Below are 12,420 nucleotides of genomic sequence, written 5' to 3'. Positions count from 1 at the left end.
AGCTTCTGTTGCTGGACAAAGATCTACTTCTGTTGTAACAGATGCCTGGATGGCATTGTTTAATGACCCAAGCGGTTTCAACAGTAGACTTAAGAGAGAGAGAATGGCGATAGTCTTCTCTGAATGTAGTAGCAAAAGTAATCCACCAGCCTCACTACTTAGATCCATCCCACCTTGGTAGGACTTTCCAAAGTCAGTAATAACAGCTGGAGTAATTTTAAGACAACAGCCAAAGATCACTCATGAGAAAGCCAGAGGGTTTTCCCAGGTTGGACTAATCTGAACTTCAGTCCCAGTGTATCTTCTATTTGTTTCCAAGATATTCAGTCTTTTTGGACTCTTGCTGAAAAAAGAATATAATGAAGACATTAAATTTATAGCTTTTTTAATGTCTTTTGAAGATTCTGCAGCTCGTACTAGCGCTAGTTGGAGTAGATGGCCTCTGCAGTGTGTATAGGAGAGATTAGGGTTACACTTTTCTCTGAGCAAAGCTTGTGCTCCACCATATCTTCCAGAGAAGTTTGTGGCTCCATCAAATGCACAAGCAGCCATCTGTTTGGGGTCCCATTGACAAGCATTTAACTCTTCTAAGATGTGGGTTGTCACAGATGCAGCTGATGTGTCTTCTATAACTTGAACATCTAGAAACGCATCTACTGGCCTATCGCTGACATCAAGATAACGTACACAATGACTCAATACTTGATGCCTGTCACGGAGTCCCCGGGCGATGCTCTGGAACTGCTCCCTACGAAGCCAGGCAGGACTCTGGGGAAGGCTCCTCTCAATTTTTTGAATGTGGTGAGAGAGTTCTTCACTTTTTCAACTGTTGAGTCTTTCACTGTTGCACCGCATGTGTCTAGCCAGTCAACTGAGTTTCCTGCAGAAAGACGGTGAGCATTTGCTGGTCTTGTTCGGAACCAGTGTTCAACTCCAGGATGAACAAGTGACAATGCACTTAACACTGGCCTCCGGTTTGTAGCGTGTGGTATCTCTTGCTTAAATGGAAAGTAGGATGCCACAGCCATGTTTGTTCGCGTGAACTGTGTTGTGTCTCCAGCATTCTTAACAGCCTCATTAAGTACTTCTAAAATTGGCTTTGAAAGTGGGCTTATGAGGCTTTCTGCATGTTGATGCACTCCACAGGCGTGGTGTTTTGCAGCCTTTCCACGTAGTTTGTCAGCATTTGCTTTGCTGATCAGTCTGACAAACCAAGCTCCTCCACTTTTACCAATTATAGCATTGGGAAGCTTTCCTTCTTTGTAAGCTTTTTTGCAAGAGGTGCACCAGTAGCCATCTTTTGTAACTTCAATAAATGGGAACACTTTGACCGACAAACATCAGGAACTGCCTTTAGGTTTTGGAGACACTGTTTCTTCAGTAGGTAGCTGTATTCGTGCTTCAGGCTGGTCGGATGTAGATACACCACTTGAACCTTCAGACGACACGTTGATATGTTCTTGGTTCTTAACATGTTCTTCACCTTAGTTGGTTTTTGAGGCCTTTGAGTGGAAAAATTGTTGCATTGTTTTTTGTCTTTTCATTTTCACTTTGACCTGCAACATATAAAAGAGATATGAATAAAGTAAATGTTTTGTTAGGATAATGCAAATTTAACATAAGGATAACGCAAAATACACCAAAACACATAACAGTTCTAGATTTCTAAAACAAATATAATTTTTTAAAAAATGTATTTAATTTAAATTGACTTTTGAAAAGTAAGCCATCATGGGATAAGAGGGAAGTCCTCTCATGGATTAAAAGACAGGAAACAAAGGGTAGGAATAAATTATCAGTTTTCAGAATGGAGAGAGGTAAATAGTGGTGTCCCTGAGGGGTCGGTACTGGGCCCAGTCCTATTCAACATATTCATAAATGATCTGGGAAAAGGGGTAAACAGTGAGATGGCAAAAATTGCAGATGATATAAAACTATTCAAGATAGTTAAGTCCAAAGCAGACTGCGAACAGTTACAAAGGGATCTCACAAAACTGCGTGACTGGGCAACTAAATGGCAGGTGAAATTCCGTGTTGATCAATGCAAAGTAATGCACATTGGAAACCATCATCCCAACTAGCCATAGCAAGTGACGGCGTCTCAATTAGCTGTTACCACTCAAGAAAGATCTTGGAGTCATTGTTCTCTGAAAACATCCACTCAATGTGCAGGGGCAGTCAACGAAGCAAACAGAACGTTGGGAATCATTAAGAAAGGGAGCGATAATAAGGCAGAAAATATCATGTTGCCTCTATATAAACCCATGGAACGCCCACACCTTGAATACTGCGTGCAGATCTGGTCACCCCATCCCAAAAAAGGTATATTGGAATTGGAAAAGGTACAGAGAGGGGTAACGAAAATGATTAGGGGCATGAAACAGGAGGAGAGATTAAAATGACTAGGAATTTTCAGTTTAGAAAAGAGATGACTAAGGGGGGATATGACAGAGGTCTATAAAATCTTGACTGGTGTGAAGAAAATGAATAAGGAAATGTTATTTAATCCTTCACATAACACAAGAACTAGCAGTCACCCAATGAAATTAATAGGCAGCAGGTTTTTAAAAAAAAAACCCAAAAGGAAGTATTTCTGCATACAACATAAAGTCAACCTGTGGACCTCCTTGCCAGGGGATGCTGTGAAGCCCAAAACTATAACAGGATTAAAAAAAGAACTAGATAAATTCTGGAGAATAAGTCCATCAGTGGCTATTAGCCAGGATGGGGACGGATGCAACACCATGCTCTGAGTGTCCCTCGCCTGTTTGCCAGAAGCTTGGAATGGGCGACAGGGGATGGGTCGCCTGATGATTGCCCTGCTCTGGTCATTCCCTCTGGGGCACCTGGCCTTGACCACTGTCGGCAGACAGGATATTGGGCTATATGGACCATTGATCTGACCCAGTGTGGTCATTCTTATGTAAAAAATTATTATAATAATAAAAATGTTTAGTAGAAACTCCCCAACATAATGACCTCTCAAGATAGCAACAATGTGAGATAACAACCTTGGCAAATAATGTATTTTAAAAATCTTGGCCTCCTAGGAAACATATGTATATAAGTTTCCATTCCCAGTCACAAATCTAGTATTCTGGAGCAAAGTCACTAAAATATAATCCAACAAACAAATGTTTATTTAACGTGCCCCTCACTTTTCCCTCCACCGCACCCCACTCACCGCTGTTGTCCTTGGTCAGTGGAGACTCAGAGTTCAGAGGTGCTTTCACGTGAGTTCATCTCCCAGGTGGGGGCAAGAAGGCACCTTGCTTGTTCCTCCAGCTGCCCACTGTTCGCTCTGGCCACTGCTGTTCGTTGGGCCACCGTTCACTCCACCGCTCGGTTGCCAATGGCCCTGCGCCGTCACCTTCTGCTGCCACCGTGACCTCTGCGAGTCGGTCTCTTGAGGTTCCACCGGCTCTTAGTGATTTCAGCCGAGCGCTCAGGGTGGGAACCTCGCTGCGAGTGCAGACTGGGCCGTCTCTGCCACAGAAACACTGTCCCCACCGCAGGTCTAAGCACTTACACCTGATTATCAGTGACTTCAGCTGTAGCGGTCACTTAACAGAACAAAAGACTCTCTATGGAGCCTGATCAGCTCTGTCTTTAAACAGTGGAGGGGGCAGGTCAAATCGTACTTGTGACTCAGGCAGACCATCAAGCAAAACACCTGTCCCCACCCTCTCTCTCTCTCTCTCTCTCTCTCTCTCTCTCTCGATGCCCTCAGTCAGCACAGGTGAAGTACAGTTCTACTGCCCTTTACTCAGACAATAAGAACAACAACATTACATTCCCACCCACCTCCCCCCGCATTCAAGTGATTTGTAACCCAGCTCCAGCCAAAATCTATCACTTGGGCAAGGCAGCTCTGTTTGCTGGATACCTCAGTAGATGAGGTGTGAATGTAAATACAATCTGGTCCTGAAGCCTTTCCCCCCAGCCCCCAGCTCATCACTAGCTGTCCGGGAGTGTGTGACGTTGCACTCCATAAGATTTTATGAAAATATGCTAATGAGTGTGAATATGATGTAACTTGAATATGCTTCATGCAAAAGGTCTCTTGTAAGGTATCATTACAAAGCTTCTAATCTACTGAGTGTGGTCATCCCAGTTGTATGTATGTATCATTCTTGTATCTGAAACTAGAAATATGAAGTATAACTCTGAGAGCCTATGGTAACGATGCGAAGTGTGGGCCATGAATGGTGGTTTGGCATTTTGATGGCTCTGTTTACTTGTAAGTCTTTACTTGTGCTGGCAAGTGGGTAATGACGTCTTACAGTGACATGTGATCATGTCACCTGACCTGGAATCCATCTTTAACCTGGTGCTTTTCCATTTAGAAGGAGGGGTGGGGACCCAGAGAGGGACAAAGGATTCCCGCCTTGTGCCAAAGCTATAGAAGGGGGTGGAACAGAACAAAGGGGGCTGCAATCATGAGAAATCCCCTAGTTACCACCTGAGCTGGAACAAAGACTGTACCAGGGGAAAGGACTGGGCCCAGACTAGGAAGGCGTCCAGTCTGTGTTAGAAGTTTATTGAAACATCTCTGAGGGTGAAATTTTATCTGTATTCAGCGTTCTTACTGTATTAGGCTTAGACTTGTGTGTTTTATTTTATTTTGCTTGGTAATTCACTTTGTTCTGTCTGTTATTACTTGGAACCACTTAAATCCTACTTTGTGTATTTAATAAAATCACTTTTACTTATTAATTAACCCAGAGTATGTATTAATACCGGGGGGGGGGGGGGGGGGGAGCGGTCAGCTGTGCATCTCTCTCTATCAGCGTTACAGAGGGCGAACAATTTATGCGTTTACCCTGTATAAGCTTTATACAGGGTAAAAAGGATTTATTTGGGGTTTGGACCCCATTGGGAGTTGGGTATCTGAGTGCTGGAGACAGGAACACCCCTTAAGCTGTTTTCAGTTAAGCCTACAGCTTTTGGGGGACGTGGTTCAGACCTGGGTCTGTGTTTGTAGCAGGCTGGCGTGTCTGGCTCAAACCAGACAAGGGTTCCGGAGTCCCAAGCTGCCAGGGAAAACGGGCTCAGAGGCAGTCCCAGCACATCAGGTGGCAGGTCCCAGGGGGGGTTTCTGTGACCCAACCCGTCAGAGAGAGCTCATTTAGACTTTGCTTACAAATCATCATTTGAAATTATTAGGTTGGTCAACATCACTGACATTGTCATAAAAAACAACAGCTATATAAGGAAGCTAGTCTATGTTCATACTTTTCAAATCTGTGATACTTTTTCAGATACGCGTATTTTATCATACACTGTATATGCTTTAAAGTGTGTATTAATGTTTCAATTTCAATTCAAATTTCCAAACAATCACTAAATTGGCAACACTGAATGTAACTAGTTCACAAAACTGGGAGGGGGGGGGATTGGGGAAATTCAGGGGTGTGTAGGGAAATCCCTATGGGGAGCAGTGGATAAACTGTCTCAGCTCTGCAGGGGCAGCCCCACACTCAGCACACGGCACCAGGAGCCCAGCTTGGGAATCCCGCTCTCCGGAGGATGGGGACAGTGGAGAACTCGGCCTGTCGGTGAGAGTGCTGAAGGGATGGTTCAGCTGCGACATCACCTCGACCTGTCAGCCCCTCGGCGGGGGAGCACACTCAGGGCACAGGCAGACGAGGGCAGTGCCCAAGCCGGCAGCTGGCACCGGGCAAACCCAGCCAGAAGCATGCCAGTGAGGGGCACAACGCCTGGGAAGAGCTAACGTGGAGACGGGGGGATTCTCCGTCACTCTTGCACCCAGATGGGGCATCTCTTCCTGCGGCTGGGCTCTGGCTCCTTGCGGCTCGGGGAGGGTGTCTCTGGCCAGGGGATGCTGGAGCTCGGGCAGCCCCAGATGGTCAGACTGGTCCCTAGGATGCTGGCTCCAGCGACCCCATCCCACGCTACATTCAGGGCTACCCCGGACGGAGTCCAATGTCCCGAACCTGCTCGCCTCCATGCCCTGAGCTCCCCAGTGCACGGCCCTCATGGCACTGGGGATCCCTGGACCGGCCCTGCCCCCACCCACTAGCTAGCTGGGGGCCAGCAGAGGGAGGGAAGGTGAGGGGACGGGGGTGGGGGACAGGCAGCTCACTGGGGAAGAATGGGAAGTTCACCTGGCTCCTTCTCCCCTGGCACCCGGTCCACCCAGCCCATCACCCGCGCCCCGCTCTCACCCCCCCCCCTCCGCTGACACCCACAACCCCCCACCCCGGCTGTCACTCAACGTGCTTCTTCACTGCAAAAAAGGCTCCTAACTCGGTCACAAGAGCAGCACAGACATGGCCTGTGGCTCGCCGAGTTCTAGCCCAGGCTGCCCCACAGGGTGCAACTCAGGCTGCTGGGCCCGGTTAAATGCCACGGAGCCGAGTCAGCGCCGCGAATGGAACTCGAGGTAGGAACACACCTTTCCAGCAGTGCGGAAACAGCCCCGCATGCACCCACCCGCACACCCTCACGCACACACCCCCGCATGCACCCACCCGCACACAACCCCGCATCCACCCACCCGCACACCCTCTCGTGCACACCCCCGCATGCACCCACCCGCACACCCCCGCATGCACCCACTCGCATGCACCCACCCGCACATCCCCGCATGCACCCACCCGCACACCCCCGCATGCACCCACCCGCACACCCCCGCATGCACCCACCCGCACACCCCCGCATGCACCCACTCGCATGCACCCACCCGCACACCCTCTCGCGCACACCACCGCATGCACCCCCGCACGCACCCGCATGCACCCACCCGCACACCCTCATGCACACACCCCCGCATGCACCCACCCGCACACCCTCTCGCGCACACCCCCGCATGCACCCACCCGCACACCCCCGCATGCACCCACCCGCATGCACCCACCCGCACACCCCTGTACGCACCCACCCGCACACCCTCTCGCGCACACCCCCGCATGCACCCACCCGCACACCCCCGCATGCACCCACCCGCACGCACCCTCTCGCGCACACCCCCGCATGCACCCACCCACGCACCCTCTCGCGCACACCCCCGCATGCACCCACCCACGCACCCTCTCGCGCACACCCCCGCATGCACCCACCCGCACGCGCACACCCCCGCATGCACCCACCCGCACACCCTCTCGCGCACACCCCCGCATGCACCCACCCGCACACCCTCTCGCGCACACCCCCGCATGCATCCACCCGCACACCCTCACGCGCACACCCCTGCATGCACCCACTCGCATGCACCCACCTGCACACCCTCTCGCGCACACCCCCTCTCCCTCTCCCCACCTCAGGCTGCGGCCCGAGAGCCGATGGTGCCCGAGCATGACAGGCCTGTTGCTGCTTGTCGCACTAGCCAGGAGCCAGAACATGGACATCTCCCCACGGCCCCTTCCCAGGGTCAGCCGCTCCAAGGGCAGCCCCCCTGTGCCCCCTGGTCTGACCCCCGTAGGACGCAGGACGGAGGCGCCAGGAGCAGATCTCTTTGCAACCCATCCCATCCTGAGTGAAAAAACGGTCACTGGGGGAGAACCCATCTCAGCCCTTGGACACTCGTCCCCAGGGTTCATAACCCTCTCCCCGCCCTGCCCCTCGCCCAGCTCCTCTCTCTCGGCACACCCGGACCAGAGCTTATGGCCCTGCCTGTCCCCCCTTTGCTAAGTGCCCATGGAGAAAAAGTGCCATTTCTAGGGTGGCCGGCAGGGGGGTTCAATCCCTAGGGTGGGGGACGAGGGGGACCCCCTGCAGAGACTTGTATGATCTTACAGGAGAAAAAATGATATACATGAATGTGACCCCCCCACCAGCCAGCCCCTCCCCGTCCCCGCGTGTCCCAAGCCAGCCCCCTGCATGCCCCCAGCCATCCAGCCAGCCCCCCACACCTCTAGCTAGCTCCCATAGAATCCAACCAGCCCCACAGACATCCTCAGCGAGACCCATGTGCCAGCCACCCCCACACAGACCTCCAGTCAAACCCCTTCTCCAGCCCCCCCCATGCTGGGCACTGCTCCCTGGCAGGCCTCCAGCCAGCCCCACGTACCGGGCCGACCCCAGCAAGTGCTCCCGTCGCAAAGTAGGGACCTGCCCTTTCCCACTGCTCCAGCCTCGCACCTGCCCCCCATCCCCTGCTCTGGCATCTCCAGAACTCAGCCCCCACCTGCCCCTCTTCCTCTTATCCCCCGGCCCAGCCCCTCTGCCCCCGACGGTGCCTCGCCCGGCCCCGGGCTTGCCTTTGATGGGGGACAGCCTTCAAAACTGGCCCCGGCTGCTCTGCGGGCTCCTCTGGACAGGGCAGAAAACTTCTGGGGGAAGCCTGCTCTGAGCTGTGCCCCTTGGCTCAGCCCCGGCCCTGGGGCCAGGAGCCCCGACACCCACATGGGGCAGAGCCTAGCACAGCCGAGGATCCCTGGCCAAAGCCACCAGGCTCCAAGCGGGGTGAAAACATGTTTGGGTTTGCGGCAGCGGCAGGAATGTGCAGGTCCCTGGATTCCGGCGCTAATTGGAAACAGAACGGCTGCCCTGCCGGCGCCTCCCCGGACAGGAAGGGGACAGCCAGGCTGCTCTCCCCAGCCAGGCCGGAGCGTTGCCCACAGCCCCCGGCCTGCCCGCTGAAATCCCCTCCCCAAGGGGGCCCCTTGCCCCAGCAGGGGGGCCAGAGGCGGGGAGCAGCCAGGGCCTCCCCCAGCCCGCGAGCAGGCCGGTGGAGGAGGCTGCGGCAGGAATGTCACAGGGTGCTGCAGGCCAAGCCCCTGCACACAGGCATGCCCACGCCCACGTGGGGGAGAGGGGGCCGCACCCGGGGGCTGGAGCAGGGCAGCAGAGGCGAGGCGGCTCCCGGGCAGGGATCCACTAGCTCCGGCCTAAGGCCCACCTTCCGTCTCAGCCCAGCGCTTCTCAGGTTGATCTCAGGCCCTTCAGCCCAAGCTGAGGCCTGCTGGCCCCACAACGAGTGGGGCGGAGCGGGAGCTCCCTTCTAGCCCCAAGTGCAGTGCTTAGGACATTCACCTGGGACGGGGGAGACGCCGCGCCCCCAGAGCACGATGAACAGAGGAGACCTGGCTGTGGTGTTTCCGCACCCCGAGCAAGGGGGCCAGTCAGTCGCTGCCACCCATATAAATAACTAACCCATCCCTGGAGCAGGGCCTTAGCAGGGGTCTCCAGCACCTGGCGAGTGCCCTGGCCACTGGACCACCCCTAAGCCCCCTCCTCTGGCCTGGCCCAACTGCCCGTTGTCAGTCACAGAGCCCTGGCACTGGTGTGCGGGCCGAGTCACTGACCCCTCCCTGATCTGAGCGTCGGGCCCTGGGGGCCCAGCATGCAGACCCTCGGCTAAGTTCAGGGGCCGGGTCCCCTCACGCTCCCAGGGATGCAAAGCCCCCCCAAGGGCCAGGTCACTGCAGCTCCCAGGTCCTAACGCTCAGCAGCAAGAACTGAGGCCAGAACTGTGTCACCAGCCTGGGCCTGCACCCACCTGCCCCAGCATGAGTGTGGGGCAGCATAGGGGGCACCCCAGGCTCAGCACCTGGGGCAGGAGCCAGTGCGAAGCACCGGCTGCCCCAGGCCCCACTCCTGCTGCGGCCAGGCTTCCTGGGAGCAGAGCGGAGGGCCCACCAGCCACGCCGGCTCCAGCATCCCTGACTCCCTGCCCTTCTTAATGACACAGCATCTTAGGATCCATTAGCCAGCAGCCGAGCAGCTGCCTCCGGAATCAATAACCCCTTCTCATCAATAATGAACCAGCCTCAGGCTGCCCTTGGGCTCCAGCTGCTCTGTAATCCTCTCCATTTCCTCCTGCTCCCAATATAGCCGCTCTCCCAGGGCCACCTCCCCAGGCGGGCGGCAGCTTTATCAATCCATCAGCAGGCTGGCGCAGCCCCCAGCCCCCTCCCCCACCACCCGGGCCTGGAATCCCAGCTCCGTCCATCTGCCGGGAAAAGTCACGCACTTGTTTCCAGCTCCGCTCTGCTCCCGTGCAGCTGCCCCTCCTGGGGACCGTGCTGGGGCCGGAGGAGGTGACACTGCCCAGCCTGGCCCAAAGGGCGCATGACAGCTCAGAGATTGGCACTGCTCTGCCGCTCCTGCCAGGGGGTTTTAGCCCACGTTGCCTTCCCCAAGCTCTGCCCAGGCCAAACCCCACCCCCAGCATGGCACTAGCATGTCCTTTGCCACTACCGCGCTGCCCCCTCCCCTCTGCTTGTCTCTCGCTCTGCATCAGACGGGGCCCCCATCTCGGCCGGGGCCCGGGCAGCGCCCGGCCCGACGGGGCCCCCATCTCGGCCGGGGCCCGGGCAGCGCCCGGCCCGACGGGGCCCCCATCTCGGCCGGGGTCTAAGTGCTGCTATCCCAAATAATAATCAAGTCCCACCCAGTGCCCCGGAGCCAGGCCGGGAACCCACACCGGAGCCAGGCCTACAAAGCCCATGGGGGGGTGGGGCTGCGCCAGAGGGGGTGCGGCTCCTGAAGGGCGCAGCCCGGGGCTGGGGGCTCCCGGCTAGTCCGTTCCCCTCTGGCTGGTCTCACCCCCCTGCCTGGGCACAGGGCTCAGCCCAGGAGCCACTGGGGTCTCTCCTGGCTCCTGCTGGCCCCGCCCCACCCCGCAACTCTCTTTACACTTCGGCCGGACCCGCTGCGTCCCCCCGCCGCAGGGCCCCCCAGGGCTGAGCCGCCCACGCTCCAGGCTGGGAGCAGCAAGCGCCTGCCCCGGCTCCCCGCTCCGCGGCTCCTCGCCCCCCTGCGGCTCGACCGCTTGCCCCCACGCCGCCTCCCGAGACCGCCGGACGGCCACAGCGCCGGGCAGGCTGGGTCCAACCCGGGCCCCGAGGAGAGCTGGGCGGCTGGTGCTTCTGGGCTGGGGGCGGCGGGGGCTGCGCCGGACCGGGACTGCCCCTCGCAGCGGGCCGGGCAGGGGCTGCCTCCGGCGGTTGTGCCCTGTGCCGGGGCGGGGATGGCGCTGGGGCAGGGGCCATGGAGCGTGGAGGAGACCAAGGCGTGGCCGGTAGCTGGGCACCGGGCGGAACCCCGGGCTGGTACCGAGACTCCTCCGGGCGCGGCGATGCCTCCTGCTCCGCTGATGCTCCAGCGCGCCCGGCGGTACCTCCTGCGCGGACACTCAGCCCAATTTCCAAAGGGCTGCGCGCGCCCTCGGTGCCCACCCAGAGACCAAAAGGGGGAACGACCCATGAGTGCGCCCTGCCCCGCGCAGAGCCCCGCGCAGCCGGGCCGCTGCGCACCGCCCCGCGCAGAGCCCCGCGCACCCCGGCCGCTGCGCACCGCCCCGCGCAGAGCCCCGCGCCCCCCCAGGCGCTGCGCCCTGCCCCGCGCAGAGCCCCGCGCCCCCCGGCCGCTGCGTCCTGCCCCGCGCAGAGCCCCGCGCCCCCCCAGCCGCTGCGCCCTGCCCCGCGCACTCACCGCGCCCGCTGGCCCGGATGAAGTGGATGGCCGCGTCCGCGCCGCCCTCGTCGGGCGCGTAGATGTGGTAGCGCACGGTGAGGTTGAGCGCCTCCTGCAGCTCCTGGTACACGCCCTCGATGGTGAAGTAGTAGGGCCGGTCGTCGGTCTTGTGGTCGGCGTAGAGCAGCGCGGCGCGGGCGCTCCAGTTGAAGTGCGCGTGGAGCTGCGAGACGAAGGCGCCGAGCTGCGGCGCCGAGGGCCCGGTGCGCACCGTGGTGCCGTAGTGCTCCCGCTTGTGGCTGAAGCCCGTGGCCACGGCCCCGGCCGTGATGAGCGGCAGGCGCCAGTGCGAGGCGAAGCGCCCCACCGAGGCGGCCGGGTAGACGCAGCCCGGCCCGAAGAGCACGTCGGGGTCGTGGTAGAGCTTCAGGTCCACGGCGTTGAGGGGCGCCACGTACTCGGAGCAGGCGCCCTCCAGCTCCGAGCTCCTGAAGTGGAGGCGCACGGCGAGCGGGCCGGGCAGCAGCGGCGGGTCGCCGCGCTCCAGCGCCTCGAGCGCCAGGCGGATGGCGGGGCCCACGCGCGGCCAGGCCCACGCGTAGCTCACGTTGCGCTCGGGCAGCACCACGGCCAGGCTCAGGCTGCGGTTCGCGCCCTCGGGCTCGGCGCGCCCGGCGGCCCACAGCGCGGCCAGGAGCGGGAGCAGCAGGCGCGGCGGCGGCGCCATGGGGGGCCCGGCCCTGCCCGCCCCGCTCCGCGGCCCCTGCCCAGCCCGGCCAGCGGCTCCCTGCTGCTGCCGCCGCCGCCGCTCGCTGGCTCCGAATGCGCCCGGCTCCCCGGGAGAAGCCGCCTCCGCCCCCGGCCCCCGCCCCCGGCCCCGGCCCCCGCTGCCCTGCGCCTCCCTCCGGACGTGACTGCACAGAGCCCGCCGCCGCCGCGGAGCCAGCCCAGCGCCCCCTGCCGCCGCCAGCCCCGCGCGACCCCGCCGGGCCCCCGGGCTGCGCGCGGGCCGGGGCCGGGGCCGGGGCCGGGCCGGTG

At 58.7% G+C, this 12,420-nt stretch overlaps 1 protein-coding gene across 2 annotated transcripts in view; it reads right to left on the bottom strand.

Moving 5' to 3' along the window:
- Window positions 1-12,182, bottom strand: part of NPR2 (natriuretic peptide receptor 2) — a 53,742-nt gene extending 41,560 nt beyond the window's left edge. Inside the window, exon 1 of one of the 2 annotated variants that reach the window (XM_037902738.2) lies at window positions 11,401-12,182. In XM_037902738.2, the coding sequence (XP_037758666.1) occupies window positions 11,401-12,109 (709 nt within the window). In that variant the 5' untranslated portion in view covers window positions 12,110-12,182. The remainder of the gene's footprint in view (window positions 1-11,400) is intronic. The other variant, XM_037902739.2, reaches the window with a different exon arrangement.
- Window positions 12,183-12,420: the final 238 nt, after the last annotated feature.

This window comes from Chelonia mydas, chromosome 5, assembly GCF_015237465.2.
Source record: "Chelonia mydas isolate rCheMyd1 chromosome 5, rCheMyd1.pri.v2, whole genome shotgun sequence".
Taxonomy (NCBI): domain Eukaryota; kingdom Metazoa; phylum Chordata; order Testudines; family Cheloniidae; genus Chelonia; species Chelonia mydas.
This window is presented reverse-complemented; position numbering and strand designations above follow the sequence as displayed.